Raw genomic sequence first — 25,007 nt, forward strand, 5'->3', positions numbered from 1 at the left:
GTGCTTAGGTAAAATGAAACCCATCGTGTAACTTTGCTTTTTCCTCAATAAAAGTCCCTCCTCTTTTTGAGGAGCAGATAGACTGAGTGACTGATGGTGCCACACTAGATGCACCATTTGCAGCTTGTTTAAACCAGTAAGTCAAGTTGAAAAATATTTAAATAAGACAATTCAAGTTTTTTTTTTGTTAGGGTGGTGCACTGGTTAGCACTCTCACTTCACAGCTCTGGGTTCGAGTCTCTGCCAGGGTTCGCCCTCTGCTGTCAGGTGGTTTCCTCTCGGCGCTCTGATTTTTCCCTCCCGCAGTCAAAAAACATATGGAGGCTAACTGGAATAACCAAATTGCCCAATGGTGTGTGAGTGTGCCTTGCGATGGGCTGTCGCCCCATCCTGGGCTGTTCCCTGCCTTGTGCCCATAGGCTCAGCAACCCCCACGACCCTGAATAGGACAAGCAGCTTCAGAAAATGGATGGATGGAAGTTCTTTGTTACCTTTGTCTGACAAGATTTTGACTTAAACAAGCTGAATACCCAGTCCTGACACTTCTAATATAATTACTGCTTCTCTCAAGCATGACAGTTACTACTTTGTCAGTTGAAGACCACTAAGTAGCTGGAGGCTATACAGAGCTGAACTGAGGCAACGTCAGTTTTTTCGGAGATAGTACCTCCAAAAAGGAAATACTGATATGGGGAAGGATTATAAGGGACAACATAAAGTACCCACAGTACAACACAGTACTTCAAAATAACAGGTGGAGACGTTCAGTTGGGTTTAAAGTGCCGATCCAGTCCTAACACAAGCAGACATCAAACTCTTGGCATGGACTGGTCTCATCAGGCATATGATGATATCAGAAGAGAAAAAGAATAGTTTTGCTAATCTACCAGTAATGGTGATCTGTTAGCCATCAGTCAAGCCCTCAAAGAACAGATACATCCAAGGAATGAGGGGCATATAGTTTGAAGGTGTAATTATTAAGCCAATACCCCAAAGTCAAATCATTCTGAAACTGAATGCAGAACTATAAGCTAGTTAAGCAGGTGTACAGGTCACTTTTGTGGGAGATGGTAAGATACAAAGATTGATTAATTAGTATTAATACATGGTTACACAGATTCTGGGTTATACAGATTATGTTTTGTGAATTCATCTATATGACCACTAGAGCAGTATATGGTGCTGTAACAAGGTTGCACTGTTAATAAGCAGTTTTGGAAACGGGATTTTTCATATATGAGCATTCTGCGCCAAGTGACTCACTCACAGAGGCTTGATGGATCTCCAGCCCCCACCTCAGGGTCCACCTCAGCTTGGTCCAATAGCACAGTGCTTTGCCACTTTGCTCATCTGGCTACAAACCATGGAAATGATATCCCCACAGCACTTGCCAGCAGGAAATTATGCTAAGAAAGAACGTCTACAGATGACACTTTTGCAGATTAATACATTTTCTTGAGCAGCCGATCCTGATTTTCCTGACTGATGTTTGTTACTGCTGGTTGACAGAATCAATAACTCAAAGCATCGCACAGTCCTACTGGAGCACCAACGGCATTCATGTACATACCAGAAATGATGACATTAGTCCAAAAAGCTAGGAAACATTAAAATAATAAATACTTGGAAATGGACCTCTGAAATTCCAACCTGCCAATGCATCAAACCTCAAGAAATATTCTGAATAAAGTGCAATTCTCCATCTAGCCACTAGGGCTTCTGCCTGTGTGTCCCTGGAGTTGCTTGCCAAAGAGTGCTGGCTTATGAGCCTTATTTTCAATTAAAGGATAAAAAATGTCTAACGGACACAATAACTGCACATTAGCATTATGGTCAACATTATAACATTTACAGAAACTCATCCTAATATACAGTGTGAACAGCTTAATTTTAACGACTTTATTATTTCGTCAAGTAAAAAAAAAAAAAGTTTAACAAGATACCTCTGAGAAACTGGGGCATTATGATAAACATACTTACATTCTCCAAAGGCATAAATCCAAACAGGTTACAGAAATTTAAGAGCTTTATGATTGTCAGTTGATGCATATGAAAATGAACGCATTCCTTACGAAGTATGGCAAAATTTTAACAACCCACACAGTTTAATTCAAATTTTGCAGCTGTCAGTGTTAGGAGGCTTATAATTCTTGACACAAATTATTAAACGGCAAGTAAAAAAAACAGGTAGGTGCTAAAAATGTAGCAGGCGGGCTGGGTCTGATTAACCATCCATGACAAACATCCTGACAACCACTCAAAGTCAGATTTCCCTTTCGAGTAGGGAAGCAGAGCTCTGCATCCACGCTAAATAGTTTTCATAAACAGCGCTATTAAAAATTAAGGCATAATTTGTGAAGTTATTACTTAATTCTTTTCCTTGTATTCGTCCCCCCAAAGGCATCAAAGTAAATTCTAAAATTTTACCAAATGCAGGTTAAGGCACTTGCACAAAAATTTAATTCTGTGTTTATTTAGAAGTATCTCGTGCAGCGATTAAGAGGTCTAAACTGGATCAGCTGGCAGCTCCTGTCTATTAGAGAATCGTTTCTGTGCATCTTAGCACAGTGGAAAAGCCCCGGATGTCGCTATGGTCGCCCTCTCACATGATGGCCCATCAAACCGGAGACCAGCTTGCTTTTGTCTGTTCAGGGCACAGAAGGTGGTTCCTCCATTCTGGATCCAGCCACTGCCAGGGGGGATGGGACAGGAGGCCATGTTACCCTCACTTTACTAGTCCTGGGACTGCTGGGAGTCCACAACACAAAAGTTCCATGTTTTCTGTCTATATATTTCTAAATTTAAATTAATTTTTTCCAGTCATTAAATGGACTATACCTATTCTATTTAAGTATATGCAGTGCTTTATTTTAGGAAATAAAATGTTCCAGTATGGAAATACTGGCACACAAAATACACGTTATGGGCAGCATACTCTAGCTTCAGATGCACAACATAAAGATTCAAACTGGCTTGCCTGCATTTCATTAGTAGCTATCAATGAATTGTGGGTCTGGCATGTGTAAGAAAATAAGTCTTAAGAAAAACCTATTACAAATATCCAAAATGTGTTATTTAAACATTTTTTAAGAGGTCAGTGTACTGGATATAAGAAAAAGTAAGACATGCATTTTCAAGGCACCATCTGTGAGCACAGACTTCATTTTTTAAATGATACACAGAGGTTCACCATGAGTCTGGCTGGTACTGATCCTACCTTCCGGCTCAGGCTGGATGCTGAGAGTGGCCAGTCGCATCAGCACATCATCTTCCTCCTCCACCTCGGCCAAGTCAAACCCGGTGTAACCCCCTCTCTCCTTGCAATAATGAATGAACCTGGAAGAGCCCGCATGCAAAAGCGCGCTCAGGTTCTGCCCGCTTTGTGAGAGTTACTGGACCAAAAGATTCCAAAAGACGTTTAAACCCCAGCTGTATTTCAGGGCTGTGAACTGCTATGATACGGATCCTCCCATAAAAAGAAGAGACTGTCTACTGAGCACTAGTGCTCCTAACTGGTAATATAATTAAAGAAAATAATCAATGAGGACGCCCCTGTGTGAAGGTCATGGGAAGCTCATACGCTCCTCCAGGTCCAATCTCTCTGCAACTGCCACTCACCGCTTCCAGGTGGGGTCCTTGCAGAGAATGACAGGGTTTCCTACCACAATCAGCAGGGCCTTGGCTCTGGTCATGGCCACGTTGAACCTCTGAAATGTCAAAGCAACTCATGGTCATGTCTACAGCCGATCTGTAAGCAAACCAAGTGAAGATAGCTATGATTGTCAAAAATAACAGAATTTTTAAATAAACTGCAAATGAACCTATTCGTATTTCTAAATGAAACAGAAATTACTGTACACGTATGTGATTTTTGTACCTGTGTGGTTTTGTTAATGAGGTAATTATTATTAGAGGGCTGTTAAAATGCCAGTATTTAAATACAATCAAGGTTATTATGGGAATGTCTGTCCCCTAAACCAGTGTTCCCAAAGCAGTCCTCAGGAATCTCCAATCGGTCCACATTTTCACTCCTTCCCAGCTCCCATGAAGAGAAGCCAGCAGAGCACAAGGGCCGCGTACCTTCTTGTTGGTAAGGAAGCCCAGGTTGAAGTCCTGGTCCATCTTGACGTAGGTGGCGCTGCTGCGCACAGTAGAGACCATGATGACCTTGCGCTCCTGGCCCTGGAACTCCTCCACTGATCCCACCTGAAGGAGGCCAGCAAGATCCTCAAGTTCCTATTCTACCAGACCTCTGTGCTGTCATTACCTAAATCTATGGATAACTATATACTATTTTATTGATTAGAAGATAAATATACATGTAGTAAGTTAACACATATTGAGCCAACAGCATGTAGATAGTAGAAGAGTGAGGTTACCTTATATCCCAGGGTATTTGTTTGTGATACCAGTCTAATTTATATTTCCCAATACCTTTGATGATTAATAACTACAAACTCACCGTCAGATACTGAATGTCCTTCAGCTGGTTCAGCTCCTTAACATGTTTGATGGCTTTCCGGATTTTTTCAACCTGTACAATAATCGATTATTATTTTTTATTTTTTTAAATCACTGAACACAACAAATTCAAATTCTCTGGCATCCAGAAAATTCCTTTTTGGAACGTTTTGAGGTGGTGGGGATCACTAATAATAATAATCATAATCATAATGATACTTTATTTGCCAGGCATATAGAAGTACAGAGCGAATTCTTGATGTTCGCATACCTCACCTCATCTCCCACATGACACAAGCACACACACAGAGGTAATAGCGAAGCTTAGGGTCAGAGCACAGGGTCTGCCCTTTCCTGGCAACCCTAACAGACTCCTCACCCCTGGAGCCACTCAATGAGTGGTGCCACCCCACCTGTTTTCTGTATGGTGAGATGATGCCAATCTCACTCGGAGACAGGATGCCGGAGCCTCTCTCACCCGCTGGTGGGAGCAGCTTCTTCAAGTACTCTATGAGCTCATGGACCTCTGCCGCGTTGAAGAAAGAGGGGCTGTTAGCCTCGCGCTCGTCCTTCCCCATCGCGCCATGGAATATCACCGGGAAGCCCTGCGGAGGAGCCACACAGGGTCAGACAGCAGTAGTCAAATGGGCCCCCGTTACGGCTGCATTATAGAATACATATTGTAGAGGAGGTGGGATCAAGACATCTGATTGGTTCAGAGAGATAACCAATCATTTTTTTATTCTGTCCTCAGCACATTTTCGTGCATTGAAAACTTAAAGGCAGCGTCAGTCTGCTGACCCCAGAATTCAAACCAGCAACCTTCCTATCATAGGATATAGTCCTAACCGGTTGAGCTGCACATGGACATCGCAATTTTTTATGAAGCAAAATTAATAAGATATACCAGACAAACCGGATTTCTTGACAGGGTGTGAGGAACAATTTGGAGGATTTTCCTTATCCTGGCAGAATGGGGTTTGTCTTTTCTATTTTATTCCCTCCGGAAAAATCACCTGTACAGCTTGTTCATAAAAATGCTGCGTGCTACGTGTGGCCTACATTTCTCCTTGGCCTGCAGGCAGGCAGGCTTGATGGAGCAGCTCCTGGGCTGGGAGAGATGTGACTGACGATCTGTAAGCACCCCATCTCCTACCTGCTGGGGCAGGTGCTCCCACTGACAGCACGACTCTCTGAGTTTCCTGTCGGCAAACACCTGCAGCTCGGCGTCGTAGAAAAGCTCGTTGGGGATGTGGAGGATGTCCGGGTGGGACCTGAGTGGGAGATGGGGGCAGCGAGATGTCAGCGCTTGCTCCCCAAGTCCCCGCTCTGTGGGACGCCAGCAAAGGTACAGATGGAGGAGGCGGAGGAGCACCTGTAGTTCTGCAGCAGCTTGGTGACAAAGCGGCTGTCGAACTTTCCGCTTTGCTCCTCCTTCTGGTACAGAGGATTGTACTGCATCAGCCTCTCCAGTAAGGAAAGTCCTGCGATCATCAATCACACAGATGGATAATCACCATCATTCACCTGCACACTCATTTTTAACCCACTTCCGAGTCCTGCTGCTTTCCACCTCACCTCTGCGATATACACAGTTGCATATATCGATGGTTCGTTTCCGTCATATCTAAATGATAACTTCAGTCAAGCAATTAAGACCCAAGGCAGGGGACCGACAGAAGGTCACCCAAAAACCCAACACGATGAGTGGAGAAGGTGGTAAACGCGTGGTACATCCTCACCCAATCCATACTGTATGGCCAAAGGAGACTGCAGGACGGGGCCCAGCTGTTTGGGGTCTCCCGCCAACACCAGCTGCCCAGTGCCAGGCTGAAGCAGGCCTGGGGAAATGAGAAAAGATTCAACCAGTCAGCAGTTACTAATTTCCCTGGATATTTTAATACTTACAGCTTTCCTTTATTTTGCTAAACTGTCCACTAAATACTGTCCAATAAAAACTGGGCTAAATGCTTTGTTCAACCATATAAAAGCACAAGCACACCAGGAATTTGCATCAGTACCCGGAAACCCTACAGCTGAGTTCCTTAGCCGCTACTCCACCTGCTATCCTCATACACTGTGGCTTAGTTTCAATTCTGTAAGCAAAGATAGGCAGTACTGCTGCATGTAGTTTCATCAACTATGTCTGACATCGGCCAAAAAAAAACAAAAAAAAAACACAACAACTCTATTGGGACACAGTGGCCTGTTTTTACCTGGTCATGTGGCATTTATTCTCCTGGCAGAATCTTCACATCAAGAACCCTCCTCTCAGCATTTACCTGCAATGGCTATAAGGCACTCCGGTTCCATGGCATGTCCTGCTTCATCCACAAATATGTGTGTGAAGTGGCCAGTGGGGACGCCGCCAGACACCAGCCTGCCCAGGGGGGCGAAGACAATGTCATCGCTCACATCACAATGTCATCGCTCACATCACAATGTCAAGCTCTCAGCTTTCCCAGCTACAAGCTACCAGGGACTTTTCCTGAACTCTTACTCAACGATCTCCAAGAAAAACAATTTGGAATAATTATGTGTTAAAGCTCAATGGCCAAAAGATCCATTAATTCTGTTGCACGGCAGTCTTAAAACATGTAGCTTCCTTTAATATGTTTTCCCTGGTTATTCAGCTGGAGGGTTCCAAATATAGCTGAAGGACCTTGCTGAAGTGCTCTTGCTCACAGGCTTCTCCTGGGACTGGCCACACTTTCACTTACAGGTCTAACCAGCATACTGTCCAATACCATAATCCCATCAGTTATTAAAATAGCGCCTATTCGACTTACGGTATCGCTGCCAGCTCTTTGCGAGCTAATTTCCCGTTTCTTTTTCGAGCACTTTAGCACATATGACACGGCTGGGCAGGCTTTGACCTTAAAACCTGCAGCAACAAATCGGTCCCTACCTCCCAGCAGTCACCACTGTGGAGACGATGACCTTGTATCCCATTAGGGTCTCCATCGAGGGGAGCACGAAACAGTCCAGCCTCGCATCATAGTTACTGCAACCCTTGTGAAAGAAATGGGCATGGAGCATTTCAAAGAACAGGCTACTGCAGAGTCTGCACAGGTTCATTGATTTGGGACGTGACCGAGAACCCACACGCAGTCGTGGTTGGTTTGGGACATGACCGAGAACCCGCACGCAGTCGTGGTTGGTTTGGGACATGACCGAGAACCCGCACGCAGTCGTGGTTGGTTTGGGACATGACCGAGAACCCGCACGCAGTCGTGGTTGGTTTGGGACGCGACAGAGAACCCGGATGCAGTCGTGGTTGGTTTGGGACGTGACCGAGAACCCAGACGCAGTCGTGGTTGGTTTGGGACGTGACCGAGAACCCAGACGCAGTCGTGGTTGGTTTGGGACGTGACCGAGAACGCACACACAGTCGTGGTTGGTTTGGGACGTGACCGAGAACCCAGACGCAGTCGTGGTTGGTTTGGGACGTGACCGAGAACGCACACGCAGTCGTGGTTGGTTTGGGACGTGACCGAGAACGCACACGCAGTCGTGGTTGGTTTGGGACGTGACCGAGAACGCACACGCAGTCGTGGTTGGTTTGGGACGTGACCGAGAACCCAGACGCAGTCGTGGTTGGTTTGGGACGTGACCGAGAACGCACATGCAGTCGTGGTTGGTTTGGGACGTGACCGAGAACGCACACGCAGTCGTGGTTGGTTTAGGACGTGACCGAGAACCCAGACACAGTCGTGGTTGGTTTGGGACGTGACCGAGAACGCACACGCAGTCGTGGTTGGTTTGGGACGTGACCGAGAACGCACACGCAGTCGTGGTTGGTTTGGGACGTGACCGAGAACCCGCACGCAGTCGTGGTTGGTTTCGGACACCACCACTCACCAATCCCTTACCAGCAGTGCCGTCTGCACAGACCGAGGGTCCCGGCTTGGGGCGTAGAGGCGGAACATGCTATCTGAGTCAATGTGCTTCCGCACACACTCACACAGGTGGTCCGAGGCACTGTTGGAGGGGGCACAGGCCAGGACACAGGCCTGAGGGTTCAGCTTCCACACCTGGTACAGAAGGACAGCTTCAGAGCAGAATTCATGCCAAGCCCAGGCTGACACTGGGCTCTTTCATCCTCTGACTCAACAAGTAAATATTTCTGTTTGAACTGCACAAATTCCCTTGAACCCCCGGTGCTATAGGAAGGATAACCATAGTGTATATGGGGATGAAACACTCAGTGATTTGTATGAAGCTTCCATTCAAATGAGGCATATGACCCACAGACTATGACGGAAAAGCTTTTTATCAAAAAAGTCCTAATACATATCCTACTGTCTAAGAAGCAAATTTCATATACCTTAGTCTAATTCTATGAAAAACTTTAATGGATGATATGCAGGTCCCATGGAAATGTTAATCAGGCAAGCAATGACAGGCGTAACCCTCCATACTGATCATAAATTAATATAACAAACCCAAACTTCAAAGCTTATAAACTGAGGTAGGACTACATGACCTTATTCTGACCGCCTACTATTCAGATGAAGCTCAGTTTGAATAACTTGGCAAGGACTTAGAATGACATTTCAAAATACCTGTTTGATGGCTTCCACTATGGTAACAGTTTTTCCAGTCCCGGGGGGTCCGAACACCACATAGGGAGCTGGTCTGGATGCTCCAGATACGATGCACTGGACCGCTGCATACTGCTCTCTGTTTTTCGCGAGGTCCTTGTCATAAAGGCTAAGGAGAAGGAGTCAAATCTGTCAATCACAGGCTCCAGTGCCATCCTTCATCATGGAGTTAAGAACATCTGCAGAAATCACACAACTTCTAAGATACTAACCATGTTAGTCTGAGCTTACTGCATCAATTAATCAGAACTCCAACATGGGTTATGCCAGTTTATAAATTAGTTGTAATTTAAATAAGTCATAATGTATAGCGTGTTCTCTATTACAGTAAATAAAACGGGCACATATATTTCAAAAGAACTATCATTCAAATCAGTGTAAAGCATAATGTTCATGCTGAGAGCTAATGCTTTAAGCTGAGACACAGTAAATTCCAGACAAGTCAGGCAACACCTTGCTGACAATGATTTATGCGAACATTAAGGTGTTTATATTCATTTTTCCCCTCACACATCTGCGATAGAGATGATCTTTATATAAGCGGGAGCGTCAGAAGACATGGAGCAGCTTGTTTTGGCTGAGACACCGGAAGTTAGTGCAGTAAGGGCTTGGTGCTGGGGGCTTGGGCACAAGGAGCAAAATCACACAATTCTGACTAAAGCGTTCTTCAGAAGACCCTGCCAGGTACCTGTCGAGACGCATCCCTGTTAACAGAGAATAACGGAACGGCACGGCGGGACGCAGGCGTTAGGTCCACTCACAACGCTGCATTCCTTCGGTGACTATGCAGCAGCATATGTAGATAATGATACCATTTTAGTGCACATACTTTATAGCCACCTTAGTTTTGAGTAACATTTTAATACTTGAGTGATATTTTTACACAATAGAGTAACAATAGGTTGCATGCTCTGTATTGGCAAGAATCTGGCAGAACGATATGTATCATGCTTATGATTCAATATATTGCAATATTGATACTGTAAGCAAGGCGATATACTGATTTTTTATTTTAGGAAAACTGTCATAGATGTATAAAGAAAAACTCATACATTTTATGCATATGGTGGTGTTAAAAGGTTGACTTTTTAGTGGAACCAGGACAGTGCGACCTGCATCGTCATACCTCTTTTCGACCTCCTCAGTACTTTCTTTATTGTGGAAGCCAAAATGAGCCCACATTCCAGCTCTGTACACCGCAGGAGCCAGTCTAATGACTCAGCCATCGGTGCTGACGTTACTAGTCAGCTAGGTTTGCTAATGCTAACGTTAGCAGCGCACCCTTGCCCTACTTCCTGTCCCAGTTTACGTTGTTACATTGGATTGGAGTCAAATGGCTGAAGATAATTACAACACTGCTGTCTAGCAGTAGGAGGTTTAAACACAACACAAAATGAACCACTGTCTGCCACAAATCTGTGCATGTAGACTATAAATAAATTTAAAAAAAGACAGCATTTTTGAGAATCAATACAGTGTCGCAAAACATAATATTACAATAATTAAGGGTATCGATATTGTCTTACACCCCCAAAGCTCTGCCTGTCTTTGCAAGGGTTTCCCTCCCACAGTCACAAAAAAACACAAATCCTAGGTCAACTGCTGTAGCTAAAGTGCCCTGCAATGGATTAACATCCTGTGCAGGAGGTACCCAGCCTTCTGGCTTGTGCTTCCTCACTCAACCATGTACTGGGCAAGTCATTATGGAAGGTGGATGGGAGAAGCAGGAGAACAATATGGTCCATATCACCACGATTCCAGAGGATGTACTTCCAGCAGCAGCTGAAAAAGTTCAACCTTCTAAACTTCTGCAGGCCCATCAGTGAGTCCAACTTTACATCACTGCAGACAATTGGGTCCACTCAGTTCAGGCCACAAAAACATCAATTTTCCCAAGCAGTGACCCTCCTGAACAACTAACAGTACACAGCCACCAATACAAATGCACATAAGTACTACTGCAGCTATCCAATACTGCACAAGTATTTCTGAACTTGATTACTATTTAATTTCTCTTTAAGCAGATGTCCAAGACATATTTCACTGATCTCTTATCTGTACTCTGTTGTTTGTTATACATCATTACAAGAACCATGGCAAGACAAATTCCTTTTCAGTGTAAAATTACATGGGCATTAAATGTTATTCTTAAATGCAATAATGGACAACCTCCAAAGAAAAGCATGGAAAAAAGTGATACATAATTTTGCAACTGACAAGCATCTAACAGTGTTTTGTTTATATGTTGATGTGCAGACAGCAGGGAAAAGGAAAAGTTTATTATTATCCATCCATCCATCCATTTTCCAAATTGCTTGTCCTACTGGGTCACGGGGGGTCCGGAGCCTATCCCGGAAGCAATGGGCACGAGGCAGGAAACATCCCAGGATGGGGGGGCCAGCCCATCGCAGGGCACATTCACACACCATTCACTCACACATGCACTCCTACGGGCAATTGAGCAAGTCCAATTAGCCTCAGCATGTTTTTGGACTGTGGGGGGAAACCGGAGTACCTGGAGGAAACCCCACGATGACATGGGGAGAACATGCAAACTCCACACACATGTGACCCAGGCGTGGCACGTGTGTTTTTTTATTATTATTATTATTATTGTTGTTGTTATTAAGTACTATTACTACAAATACTACTACTACAATGATAGCAATAACAACAATAATAATAATATTTTTTCTGGTTACCTGAGCTTGGGTAGGTTTGGCTCTTCCCGATTCTCCATGTTTCCAAGCCCACCAGGGAAGAGCACCAAACCCAGTGTGTGTTTGCCAGCCAGGTTCACTGCCCTGTGCTGCTGGCGCAGGGGAAAGCGGTTGTGAGTGAACTCCACATCAAACTTCCTGTTGCCTTTGAATCCTTGCCACAGCCTTAAAAAAAAAGAAAGACAGAACATGGATGACCACAGCACCCCCAAGTGGCAAAACATTTCATTGCACATTGTGCGTTCCCCACAGCAATCAGCACACAAGATCACTTCAGTAGCAGCAATCTGCCCTGACTGTGGTTGATCTTTCTGTTGTCACAGTCTTATTTTGTTAACTTTAGATGTCTGTAAACATCGTCAAGTTTTTATACTCTTAGAATATTCATTTTTTCCAGTCCCGGAGTGCTACTATCCAGTAGCTTTTCTATTCTATCTGGCTTCTGATGTTCCTGCTATTTACCTGAGAACTGGTGTAGCTCATTAGAAGCCAGGTAGTATAGAAAACCAACTGGGCACTAGCACTCCAGGACTGGAGTTGCAGACCCCTGCAGTAGACTGTCTGGGGGGGGGGGGTCACTGAGGACAGGTTTTAAAACCGCTCAGCTAGAACCCTGAAAAATGGCAGCTTTGGTTTTGCAATGGACAATGAGGACCATCTTACTTCTTAGAGAAGCCAAGCTTGACTTGTTCCATTTCCACTCTGTGCACGTAGCCCTTGTACAAAGTGATGGGCTTGCTCTTGTCCCCAGCCTTGGATACCAGAAGGTGGTCTCCCCTTAAAACTGATGGCCTGTTCTCCGCAACCCCTTTGACCTACAGCAACGTTCACGTCATTCAGAGCTCAAAACTATCATTGCCTCACCAGAATCTTCAACAATGGTCCAGCACTCACCTGCAGAACAAGGAGTCGCTTGTTTGTTCTGTCCTGGGTCATGGGCTGGTTATGCAAGTTGTATTTCTTGATGTTGACTTCCATCTGGAGCTCCTCCAAGTGAAGCAGGAGTTGGAAGCGCCTAGTGTAGTTCTCCATGGTCAGTGGGCTCTCAAGAAGGGCCCTGGAAGAATCCCAGAAAACCCATCACTCTCCACATATTCCCACTGGTTACTGGAAAAAAAGCCATCAATTGCAGAAAATGTGTGACGGCATATATTAAGCTCTAACATCAATCACTAATGCATAAAGGGAACTTAAGACTTTCTGCTAAAGGGAAGTTAAAACTTCCGGCTAACACAGCAGGACAATTGTTGGAGTGTACGCAGTACTGCGAAAACTGTGTTACAATTATATATAAGCAAGTCTCACTTAGATCCTTACAAATCTCAGATGTATTTCCTAAAATGTATCAAAAACACCACTACAACCACATGAGGAAGCCGCATGTGAACCGACTTTTGTGCTAGTTAGAAAAGCGTATTGTTAACAGCAGTAACGCTGCTTCTGTCATGTGACTAACAAGTAACCTTGGCAGCAATCAGAAGTGCAGAGCCATATACAACCTGCGCAGGTGGAAATTTGTTTACTACTACTACTAAAAAAAATCCATGAACTTCTTGTAATCAGGATTTCTGAATGATCAGCTCCCAAAATGTAATCTGATCTAACATAATAATTTATAGCCTTAACTGAACACTGTACATTCTGAAATACAGAATTACTTCTCTTCAAGCCACTGTGTTGCCGATTTACTCCTGTGTTTTGGATCATTGTCATGTTGCATGATGCAGCATTTTCAGAGTTTTGAGAAAAGCCTTCACTGGACCACGATGCACTTGAAAGTTTGCTGTAAACAGCAGGGAAAACAAAATTTCTGCTGCATATGCACATTTTAAAGATGACAGTGCAAAGTCACACCTGAATTGACTCTATTCAAGAACACCCTCAATTCAAGAGATTATTACCATAGAAGTTCACATACTTGACCATCAATAGCTTTGATTAAATCATTTGTTCAATGAATATGTGTCAATAATTGTTATGCCTTAGAAGAAGTTCAGATCATTCTTAGAAGCCATTCATTCAGAAACCCTGATAACACCAAAGGCTTTGCAAACTTTTCCCTCTCAACTGTAATTTGCTGAAGTAGGTAAAAAGTTCTCCCACAATAGCCATACCATAACTAATAAATTCTCATTTTTTCTAGTTTTAACCATGCTTCTCCATCTTAAAGGCCCTCTGTACTGTACAAAATTAACTTTTATATACAACAAGCAAGCAAGCTACCAAGAAACCACCAAGACATGTTTTTGGTATGCTACTCAAGACATTACTTTATACAAAGCTCTTTAAAAGATTCACTGTAGCCCAACATTTTGCAAGACGACAGGCGATTTAGTTTCTTCATTAGTAATATTCTTTCCTCTATCTGCTCAAATAGGTATTTTAAAAATCACACTTGACACATACTTGACTGAACGAAGATTTTGCTTCGCGGTCGGTGATAAAATCTCGGTGTCAGCCAGCCTTCCTGTCGCCAGTTCCTTCAGGTATGCTGGGTACTTGTAAGGACCAAGTTTCACCTTCATTTGCTGTGCAGCGCAACTAAAACATTATAATGTTATTGAATTTGCAATAAAACAATTTCCTTCTACTTTCAAAAACCAAACTGAAGACATTATTTTCATACTACAAAATCTCAAAATAACAGCTTGACATTTATGTCTTTACTTATTTGTTAATAAATTTACTGATACTGCAGTTTGGTCATAGATATCCTCAGTGTGGCATACAGCCTTTTAGGCGCTACCAGGTTTGAATTTTCAGTTAAGTCTGAGGTCACTTTGGATGCAGTGAGTATTGTGTTCCCGCACCTTTCAGGAGGCTCTCCTTCTTCCACTATTGTGTGCACTGCCCGGGGTACAGGGGCCTGATAGGGTTTGTAGGGAGCTTCTGGCCCCAGCATTTGCTCCAGGGGAGACCTGACCGTGGCCTCTATGTCACGCACCACATATATGGGCTTGGTGTTCGCACGTGGACACTGCCTGAACTCAAAGGCAAGGCTGACTGGGAAGAAGCCAATGGAAGGAGGTCTAAAGTGAACCTCAACTTCATAGCGATCACCTGTGAGTGGAAAGACAGTTAAGACAGGAAGATGATCGTTATTGTAACTGCACACAGAGCAGCGAAGTGTCATTTAGCAGCAGAAAAGCATATACAACATGCATACAACAGATAATAAATATAGAAGCAAATTCAAATGAGAGTTAAATAAAATTGTACAATGTCTACCCAGTTAAGGGTATAGAATGGAACTTGCTCAACCTTTGTGGAATCTTAAAGGACTGATGGCACAAGCAAGATGAAATGGCTGAAGTGGAGTTAGATGGTGGGGCTTCAGGAATAATGTGCTTTAGTCTGCCCCGCTTGCCGGGCCTGTATCTGCCTACCAGTCATCAACATGTTCTATAATCAAAGACTGGATGCCTGCCGGAGACACAATCAGTCTACTTTACTTTACATGGCGAGGTCACATGCTATAGCATGTGAAAGGCCTGTGGTTCACAAGGCAGTAGATACAAGTACTCATAAGCTATTATTTATTGCATTTTTTCTGCACTTTCAGCTTGTTACTAATTATATCATTAAGGGTTAATGGTAGAGTTATAATGGTAAGATTTCTGTATCCTTATGTTTAAGAAAAAAAACACATCACCCTTTAATCAAACAATGAAGTCTTTATTTTTACAAATAATCGTATATTTAGCTTGGCCGCAACATGTTTACTCTACTGTGTTACGTTACACGTTATACTGTCAAACCATTCTGTACGCCCCCCAGGGTTCGATCCACACGTGAGCCATGGTATTATGATATACCTGTCATTTTCCTACAAGTACTGTCGCAAATACAAGACGGGGTTTTTCCCTAATAACCAGGGGTTAGCTAGAATTTAATTACACAACAACAGATGGTGTACCGAGCGGTTTGATAATATACTGTGGTCCCAAAACCGCGATACATACCAAACCCTGGGCAAACAGTGTCATTAAAGCCCTTGTTAACTGTGATTCTAGCCATCGTATGATGAGGAATAAAGGGGGAACTATGGGATTCATGGTTCTTCTTAGGCCTTATTTTGTTATCTGTCGCATTTCTACGCATTTTAGGATGATAAGTCACGTCTTTTGTCAACAGACTTTGTGACAAGGGAACAGCTGGATACTGGATGATTGAGCGAGCAGTATGCCAACTTCAATGTCCTCAAAGTGGGAGAATGAAAGACTCAAAATGAAAGGGAACAGGACAGAATGGTACAGAACTGTCACAATGTAAAAGGGAATGGGAGAAAATGGAAATGAAACAAAAATAACTTTCAAAACATTCTCATTCATACCCAGCTCCTCACCTTGGTTGAGGAGATAAGGAGCGGCTGGTGTCACCTTCTTCTCATCCTCTAGTGAAAAGCAACACATCCTGCACAGGAACGTGTACAAGGTAAGGTGGACAGGATTGGTGGCGTTGCTTTGGATGAAGAACTTCACCACATATGTCATTTGGATGGATTGGGTGGTGATCTTGATCTTGCCATTGTTTATTTTATGGTCTGAGGTGATCACAATTCCCTCCTTGTCTGAGATGAAGTATTTCCTGTTACAGATGAACAGAGAGTGAGTCACGTGGCATTCACTGCTACAAACAATTAACAAAACAAAAGTTAAGATCCCGATTCCATGATGAAAAGCACAGAGTCTAAGTCAAGGCTGGCGTGCAGCCAAGATTTCTGCTCTTACCTGTTATCCCGCAAGCCCCTGATCACTGCCTTCACCCGCTTCTTCACAGCATTTGAACTTGGCTCTAATGCAAACATTGAGGCACTAGAGGTGCTAGGGGCAGGGTCAGCAGAGGGCACAGCACTGGCAGGGGAAGCCATGCGTGTAGAAGAATCAGAAGATCCCCCATTTGGTACAGGCTGAACAGCAGACTTGTTCTTCTGACAAGGTTTGGACCATTGGTCACCACTGCAGATATGCACCTAGGCCCATAAGGAAGAAGATGAGCAGATCCAAAGAGCTTCCAGCCACCTCAAAAACAACAGTGAATAGGCTTAGTAATGAGAGCGGCTCCTTTATATTTTTGTAGAGGACCAGTTTTTGGGTTTAAATCAGGTGGAGAACCATTTCCATGGGTGCTGGTTTTTGGGATGACCTCTGTTATTGACTGATAACATCCACGGATCAGGTTCCCCACCCCTGATTTAAAGCAAACAGCTGGATATGATAATCCGGCATTTTTACCATTACTGAACCTTCTAACGTTTTACACTAAAACCATAATATGATTGAAAGGTAAAACAAAATCATCCACAATATGACTTAAAAAGTCACCCTTGTGAGTGTGCAGTAAAAATAAAATTACTATAAAAGTTCCATTTTAGTTCATCCGCAAAGTAGCACAAGACACCACTTGTTGCTGCTATTTTTGACCAATTGCAATTGGAAAAAAACACTGAAAACCCAACCACCACAGATATATGATAAACAAGTATTGTGAATAACCAACAGTGAATCCTAATGCACTGGACTGGTGCAGCAGTGAGACCCTGGCAGTACCTGCAAAAGACTGACATCTTTGGGATTTCCCTCTACTAACGGTATACTTTCCATTACAGAAAACTACAAAAAAAAGAACACAGCTGTGGTCTTTCCGTTTCATTTCTTGCCCACCACATGAAAAAAAAAACAGCAGAAAACGAAACCGTCATCTTTAGTGAGCTATAAAAATCAAATATTTGTCTTAACTAACCAAACAGTTCTAAAACTACAGGTCTGCCTTTCAGATGATGAAAAAGCATGTCATATGACATAATACAAAAATTACAAAGACCCCCCATCATCCGTGTTTCCTGTGCAGTTGCTACCACCTATAGAAAACCACAATCGTAGTGTCAAGTCGATTTACAAAACTGTCAAAGCCTGCTGTTTTTGAATGCTTCTCGGTGCGAAAGTATGTGTCACGGTTTACAACATCCAAGCTTTTGATACGACACACAAATAAATATTTGACAGAAGACGGAATATCGTGTGGGACTGTATATATGTCGCCGGCAATCAATAGCGACTCGATCAGCGCTTAATAATAATGAACGCTGTACTTTTTAGACCTGCATGTTTGCAGAAGAGCCAGCTCCGCAGGCTCCTGTTTGCCAAAGGAGTATTTTAAAGGACATCAACTTAATCCCGATTGAGTGTGTGTTTCCCAGGTATGTATAGAAAGCACAACCCTAGAGTATAATATCATATCATATCATATCATATCATATCATATCCTTACCTTTGTATTCAGATATATTTTCTTCCCCTTCCTATAGGCTCTGCCGAAAGTTGCCAATGCAAATATAACATTTGAAAACGACGGCTCTTTTATTCCATTTCTATGAGGAAAAGAAGAAAATGAAAAATGCATGTGCGTTTACAAACCCACATCAAGATAAGCGTTAATATGGGTGGGTGGGTAAATGGATGGTGCGTGTATATGTGCACACTAGTTTCACTGTGTAAAAGATTCAGTTCCGTTTTATTAAGTCTACACAACGAGGAAGTTAGTTACCCAGGTGACAATGCGAAAGAAATAATACAGAATACACACATATGCAGATAAAATTGGCGGTCCGGCGACCATCGGCACAGGTGCGCAGCCTCACGGCCAAACACCGACTAGACACGGCGTAAGGCTGCATTACCTGTTTCTGAAATTTTTGTCGTAGATCTCTTTAAGTTTATCTTTGTTGGTTTCTGATGTCCCCTCTCCCAGGAAGTCTATAAATTCCAGCCCACTATCGAAACACGATTTTAGATTAGGCATGCTTGTGTGTTCAGCAATACAAAGGACGACTAAAAGGAGAGAAAGTTTCTCGTAATGAGAAAAAGAAGAAGAATGAATCGGCTGGGCGGAGATGAGCTGCGTGAGAGGCTGGACGGGAAGCTGGCGGATTAATACCGTTTACGTCCACGAGACGCAGCCGAGGGGGGCAGAACGGCGCATAGAAATCATCTTAGACTAGAAGGGTAAGACAAGCGATGCGATTTTAAAGTGTATTTTGAAGATAAAATCTATTCGTCTGTTCATTTTTTTTCGAGGTGTTCAGATTAATGTATGATGAATAATCAATTGCATTTATCAGCTGCATTTGTCAGCCCAACTGTATTTCCCCTGTCCAGTGCTGTCCCTGTGTTCATTACAATATTACCCCCCCCCCGCAATCGTAAAACATGTAGTTAAGTGAATGAAGAAACTACTATTTAGAAAGATCTAGCTATGTTGTTTATCATCGTCATTATCAGCATCTCTGTGTGTGAGAGTTACGGAGCTATTCTATTCTATTCTATTCTATTCTATTCTATTCTATTCTGTTCTATTCTATACTCCAGCTGTTGCAAATCCAAAGCTAACTTTTCAATGTATAAATGATATTAGGCTGTAGTGTCATGGTGACTCAGTGGGAATCACCACTGACTCATCCCTCTTAGGAACGTAGGTTCAAATCCCATGTATGCCTTCTGCGTTTAATCTTGTATATAGTACATTGTAGGGACTTGTTATTTTGACCTTATGAAAGCTTTTTTTTCCAGGGCCACAAAATTGAATCAAAAGGTCTTGCACGTTTGGCTACTTATGGTTATGGTTATAAAAAGGAATTGAATGTAAAATCCCTAGAAAGATATAGATACCTAATCTGTGTGTATGTGTGTGTGTGTGTGGGGGGGGGGGGGGGGGGGGGGGGTGTTAGGACCTGTTACCTTGTGAGGACCTGTTATTTTGATGTTGTGGGGGCGATTTCTTTGGTCCCCATAAAGGGAAACTCAGTTTTATGAAAACATCTAAAAAAAATGTAAAAATGCCAAAAGTCTCATATTTTGTTTGCTTATTTATAGTAAAGGTTAGGGCTGGGTAGGGGTTAAGGGTGTCATTGTTGGGAGTAGGGTTTTTCCCATAGAAATGAATGGAGAGTCCGCAAAAAGATGTGAATACAAGTGTGAATGTGAGTGTGTGTGTGTGTGTGTGTGTGGGGGGGGGGGGTGACAGAGAGTCATATCCTTATTTCTGCTGGCTCCCCTTGGTATATTTTGTGAAATACAGTATTATCATCTCTTGTAGTTGATCTAGAAACATGCAGAGATCGACCAAGAGGTTGAGCATCCCTAGTAAATGTTATACAATGCTGAGGTTGAAAAAGAGAGACCCGTCCTCACCAGACCGGCCCACCAAGAAAATGCCCAAACTTCCCAATGGCCAGTTTTGCACCTGCTTGTCATTATCCTAATGGGTGTTTCTAAATTTCCCATAATGTGTGAATCAGCACTGCAATGGACTGGTATCCATCCAGGGTGTAAACCAGCCTTGTGCAATATGCTAGGATAGACTCCAGGCGCCTGGCAAGCCTGACTAATATAACCTGTTAGAAGAAGGAAGAAGTCTGCCTGGTTGCATGTCTATGGGCTGCAGGAGGCATCCTGAATGACTCAAAGAGAAAATGCAGACTTTACACACACAGAGTTTGAATCCCAAACTCTGAAGATGTGACATATACTGCATACACACTATGTACAAAGGCACATGTACACAAACGCACAGCGTCCATGTGTTTCTCTACATTTTATTCTGATTTATGTCTCTGATCATCATCCAGAAACTCTGCTACTATTGTAAGGTTACCTCACACATATTCCTCTGTCTGCCTCCCAGAATCCTATCATCTCAAAGTAGCTTCTAACTCAGAATGTTAATGCTGTACCTAAACTATACTGTCATGCCCCATTTTATCTGGCGCTACTATAAATTCCATTGTAACATGAGATGGGCAAAAGAAGATAGAACTAATAAACCATTTTATGACAGATGCGTCAGCTTTTAGCAAAACAAGATGAACGGAATCTTTGAGAACAAAGTGCTCTGTGATCTGCTGACTCTGATGAACACTGTAATGGGTATTTTACTAAATACGTTTCTGTGACACGCCTGACTGTAAAGGAGCATTTGTTCTATAAATGGACAGAAACACATTTGCGGTCTATAGTGTCAAGAATAAATGGTAAGTTCCTCTGGATTTCATGGATTAGTGGTTATCTGAGTACAGCACTGCCAGTACTGACACTGGTACACCAGCAGTGAAATGAAATTGCTGCTACTCCAGCCTACATAACAGACACAGAACAAAAAGATAGAAGGCTAACAAAACAAGAATAAGTTAACAAAATAAGTATTAAAAATACTGAAATATATAAAAAATAAAGATAAAAAAGTTTTCCGAAAATATTTAAAGAGCATGTTGCGGCTCTACTTTTTTTTTACTTGATGTCATTACTGACCCTAATGACCTGGGGACAGAAGCTTCTCCTCCACTTATCAGTCTCGGCCATAAGGTTCCGCAGGAGCCTGCCTGAGCACAGCCACTGGGACAGGTTACAGCATGAGTGGTGAGTGTCCCTGATAACGCCCTGGACCTACGTCATATTAGTGCAATAAGTAAGGTAAAGTACATTGGATTACACTGTATTGCAGATACTAAAATGGAAAGGCGGCCAGGAAATTTTCTGATGGAATCCTGTCATATTGGATCAATCTTTCCTAGATATTATAAAATGTAGCATAGTGGTGCTATGGGGACCATGCATTAGCGAGTGTAGCACTCATAATGTGACCTTTATTATGCAGCAATTCACTGATCATATTTTTATTGTTCACAGAAGTTCTAAGTCCTTCCTGTGTGTCACTGGCATAATTACCTCATTGGTGGTGAAAACATTGCAGCACTTTCAGCAACAGACAGACAGCTGTGCTGCTCCAAGGGCCCCTATAAAAAGGTGTTCCTGCTTTCGGCCTTTAGACTTTACAATGAGTCACTCCATAACAGGGGGGTTGACCTACTGTCTGAATGGCATTGAACATATGCTGCAGTTGAAGGCACTTTGCAAGCTGCTTTAGTAAAAAAAAAACAAAAAGCGCAAAAGTACAGTTTGGAAGTATTTTGCAGATGAGCATGGAAACGCTAAGGATGTCGATAAGCCTGTATGCAAACGGTGCTACAATGTAGTGGCGACGAAGTCAAACACCATGTCAAACCTGGCGAAGCATCTTAAAGCTCACGTTCCAGCAACACTGACTTATTAAACATTTATCAAAAATGTTAACTTTGCCGGCGCACACCTTAACATTAGCTGTTTATCTATAAGCAGTTAGCCAACAAACAGGTTAGCTGTATGTTATCATTAAGGTAGCGGATAGGTGCAATGGCTAATAATAAAATAATATAGTTAACGTGGGAACAAAAAATCATAAAACAAAAATGTGTCCTGTAAAATGTAGTAAACGCCCTCTCATACTTTTAAAAAATTACGTATACCGTGAAACCGATATATCTTTGAAAAATAACGTGATATAAATGTTTGGTCATACCGCCCAGCTCTAATTAGATCCCTATTTCAAGAATACTAATATATTTATTTATAGAATGAAATCGAAAATGTTACACTTCAGAATTACATTTTGTAATCATTTGCACAATCATAAAATAAAAATTTGAATTCCTTTTAGGAAAATGCTAGTACACCTTTACATTTATCACTACATTAAACCTAAATTAGAATTAGATGCATCGAACTGGGAACAAATGATTATTAGTGAATTAGTTAGGTTATTAGTGAACAGTATCAGGGAGAGTAACACCTTCATATGAACAACTGCTTGTGTTGTCATAGAAATTGAGGTTTATGAATCTGAAAGGGATTTAAACCCATTACCGAGCTAATGGAAATCATCCACTCTACTGTTCTAAAAAAAGAAAAAATCTAGAAATGGAGAAGGTTTCAGACCACTGCCAATCTGTCCAGTTCAGACCATCCTACGCGTGGGCGATATGGCCAAAACGTCATACTACAATATTTCTGGTTGTAATCACAATATAGATCACAATTTTTTAGTAGATAGGCCTATATAGTAATGTTAAACATTTAAGATAAAATATCCCACTAAATTCTGTCTGTGTGAAGAGCAGGAGATGCATCACAAAGCTTCAATAACCCCAGGGTGTCATTGAGGGAACTATAGGCAGCTCTTGCCACAGTCCATGTGAAAGTGCACAGATTTAGCCTAAATGGGAGGTCAGCATGGAAGAAGCCTGTACTCTCAGAAATAGAACATCTGCACAAGATTGAAGTTTGCTATTAATTACCAACATGAATTTCTGCAACCTCCTGCCAGCCGTGAAGCATGGTGGTGGGAAAGTTTTGGTTTGGGGCATCTTTGTCGTCTCAGGGCCTGGAGAACTTACAGTCATAGTATCTACAACGAATTCAATGTCATTCCAGAGTGTCAGGCCATCCTTTAAGAAGTTGAAGGTGAACACGGTCTTTCAAAATGATTGTAACCCCAAATAGACAAGCAAATATAAAAAGGAGTTGCTTAAAACAAAGAAATGGAGGGTTGTGGAATGGCCAAGTCAAAGTTCGGGTCTTAATTCAGTTGAAATGTTTTGGGAGACTCGGAGAGAGCCATGGAAGGCATCCTCAACAGCAGAGTTAAAGGAATGCTGCATGGGGCAATGCCTTCATGGCACTGTTTCCGTCAAAGAAGGCAATACCTGGCACTAATTAAGAGGTTTACTTACCTATTAAGACCTAGAGAAAATGAGATTTTTCTTGAGTAAATTATTTCAATTCAATTTTTTTTTTGTTTTTGGTTGGTTACTTAGCCTCTATAAATACTGTTCAAATTAAGATGAAATATCTTGTCAAAATAGATTGGAAAAGGCAACATTTTTCCTATACCATGGCATTCCTAACTAATCATTCATCCATCCATGTGCCATAGTCACCAGATCTCTAGGGGGTTCAACCTGGTACTAATAAAATAGGCAGTGAGTGTTTATTGTAAAAAAAAAAAAAAATTCTCAATGAAATCCTTCCTATCTTCTCTTCCACAATCCACTTTATATTTTGAAAACAGTAGATTAGCAATTGATCTGGTAAAGCCTTGGATTAGTTTTTCTTTTTTTTTAGCTACAGCAAAGTGTGTTGGAATTTAAAATTTGTTTTGGTAGCTCAGTAACAACCATGATCATCTCATGAATCACATCTGGACAAACAAACAATTGCATTGGTTAGTCATACGCTCTCTTGAAGACTATTGTAGAACTTATTGAAACGAAACCTATTTGGCATGCTTGGACACATTTGGAGGCGGGCGAAAGCAGAGAAAGTAACAGATTAAACACTTGGGTTTACTTCATTTTTCTAGAGTAGGCTGGTATAGTACACATTGGGAAGAGCAATGTTATCACACAGAGATGACAGCTACATTATCAGGGGCTATTTGGTAGGTATCATATTAAAAACAAGGTTATTTCCCTATGTACATTAAGATCAAGGTATCTTTTGCCAGCATGCTCCAAGTTGGAGAATAAAAGCTTGCATTAGTCATGACATACCTGTGGAAGGCAGCCACGAGACGCACCCAGATGAAATCAGCATGTTAGCAACCACAGTTTCAGAAGGTGACGGAGGATTGGGGGTCATTGTATGTATTTGGTACAATGAGATGTATCCTCGGAAGGTAGTACTCATTCCTTTTCTCTGATTAGATTGTTTTCAGTACTAATAATAATGAAAAGGGTGAATTTCTTCCGTTCTTTGAGATTCATTCATCTGTGAACATAAAATAAAATGCCATCTATATCCACGTGCTGCATGAATGACAATGAAAACAACAGATGTGCACTGAAACATTTTTAGCTGGAATTTAAGGCTCCATATTATTGACTTGGCATTTAATGAAGCAGTTTTTTTGTGGTTAGCTTAGTTTCAATCTAACTTTCAGAGAAAGTAGTTTGGTCTTCCTGCTTTTTTCAGCCAAAACAAAAATCTAAACAGCAACTAAGGCCTTCAAACAATAGACTACATTTCTCCAAAGATCCGAATAAATATGACACACCCATAAACCATAGGGCTGGTAATAATGTAAGAATGTGACCTGGTTGTACACAGATATTGCCCCAGCCACTATGAGACATGAATACAAACAAGAGTGAGTGTCAAAAAACCAGTGTGTATTTTTTTTTGTTCCAGGACAAACGTACTAACAGATCGCAACTGATTGTTGTAATACTTAAAAAAAAAAAATCATTAAAGCCAGATTTGCTCTAGCTCAAAGCAATTTTGAAGAGTGAATCTCATTATTAAATGTATGGACAGAATGGGTATTGTGTAAATACACAAAGCAAATCAAGAGC

The 25,007-nt window shown here is 42.1% G+C and overlaps 1 protein-coding gene across 2 annotated transcripts; it reads right to left on the reverse strand.

Annotated features, from left to right (window-relative positions):
• Positions 1 to 1,869: 1,869 nt before the first annotated feature.
• mov10a (Mov10 RISC complex RNA helicase a) lies at positions 1,870 to 18,713 on the reverse strand. 2 transcript variants are annotated; one of them, XM_049021533.1, is made up of 22 exons: positions 18,465 to 18,713; positions 18,056 to 18,155; positions 16,516 to 16,757; positions 16,131 to 16,372; positions 14,596 to 14,845; positions 14,192 to 14,326; positions 12,680 to 12,842; positions 12,449 to 12,600; positions 11,768 to 11,950; positions 9,027 to 9,174; positions 8,334 to 8,495; positions 7,370 to 7,473; positions 6,744 to 6,841; positions 6,204 to 6,302; positions 5,837 to 5,945; positions 5,618 to 5,735; positions 4,875 to 5,066; positions 4,463 to 4,534; positions 4,081 to 4,206; positions 3,619 to 3,707; positions 3,218 to 3,336; positions 1,870 to 2,689 (listed from the first exon to the last, which is right to left on the reverse strand). In XM_049021533.1, exons 1-22 carry the CDS (start codon positions 18,584 to 18,586, stop codon positions 2,649 to 2,651), a joined length of 3,066 nt encoding a protein of 1,021 aa, XP_048877490.1. In that variant the 5' UTR covers positions 18,587 to 18,713; the 3' UTR covers positions 1,870 to 2,648. The 2 variants fall into 2 exon arrangements, with proteins under 2 accessions (XP_048877490.1, XP_048877491.1); XM_049021534.1 differs by lacking the exons at positions 1,870 to 2,689; positions 3,218 to 3,336 and having other exon boundaries at positions 3,614 to 3,748.
• Between the last annotated feature and the right edge of the window lie 6,294 nt (positions 18,714 to 25,007).

The sequence above is a fragment of the Brienomyrus brachyistius genome, chromosome 8 (assembly GCF_023856365.1).
Source record: "Brienomyrus brachyistius isolate T26 chromosome 8, BBRACH_0.4, whole genome shotgun sequence".
Classification (NCBI taxonomy): domain Eukaryota; kingdom Metazoa; phylum Chordata; class Actinopteri; order Osteoglossiformes; family Mormyridae; genus Brienomyrus; species Brienomyrus brachyistius.

What these genes read in the sequence shown, in the direction of transcription:
- mov10a (XM_049021533.1), bottom strand. Translation starts at nt 18,586, where the DNA reads ATGCCTAATCTAAAATCGTGTTTCGATAGTGGGCTGGAATTTATAGAC. An exon ending in GTGCCTTATAGCCATTGCAG is followed by an intron (nt 6,303 to 6,743) that starts GTAAATGCTGAG and finishes TCATTTCCCCAG; the next exon opens with GCCTGCTTCAGCCTGGCACT. An exon ending in GCTTCCTTACCAACAAGAAG is followed by an intron (nt 3,708 to 4,080) that starts GTACGCGGCCCT and finishes TTGACATTTCAG; the next exon opens with AGGTTCAACGTGGCCATGAC.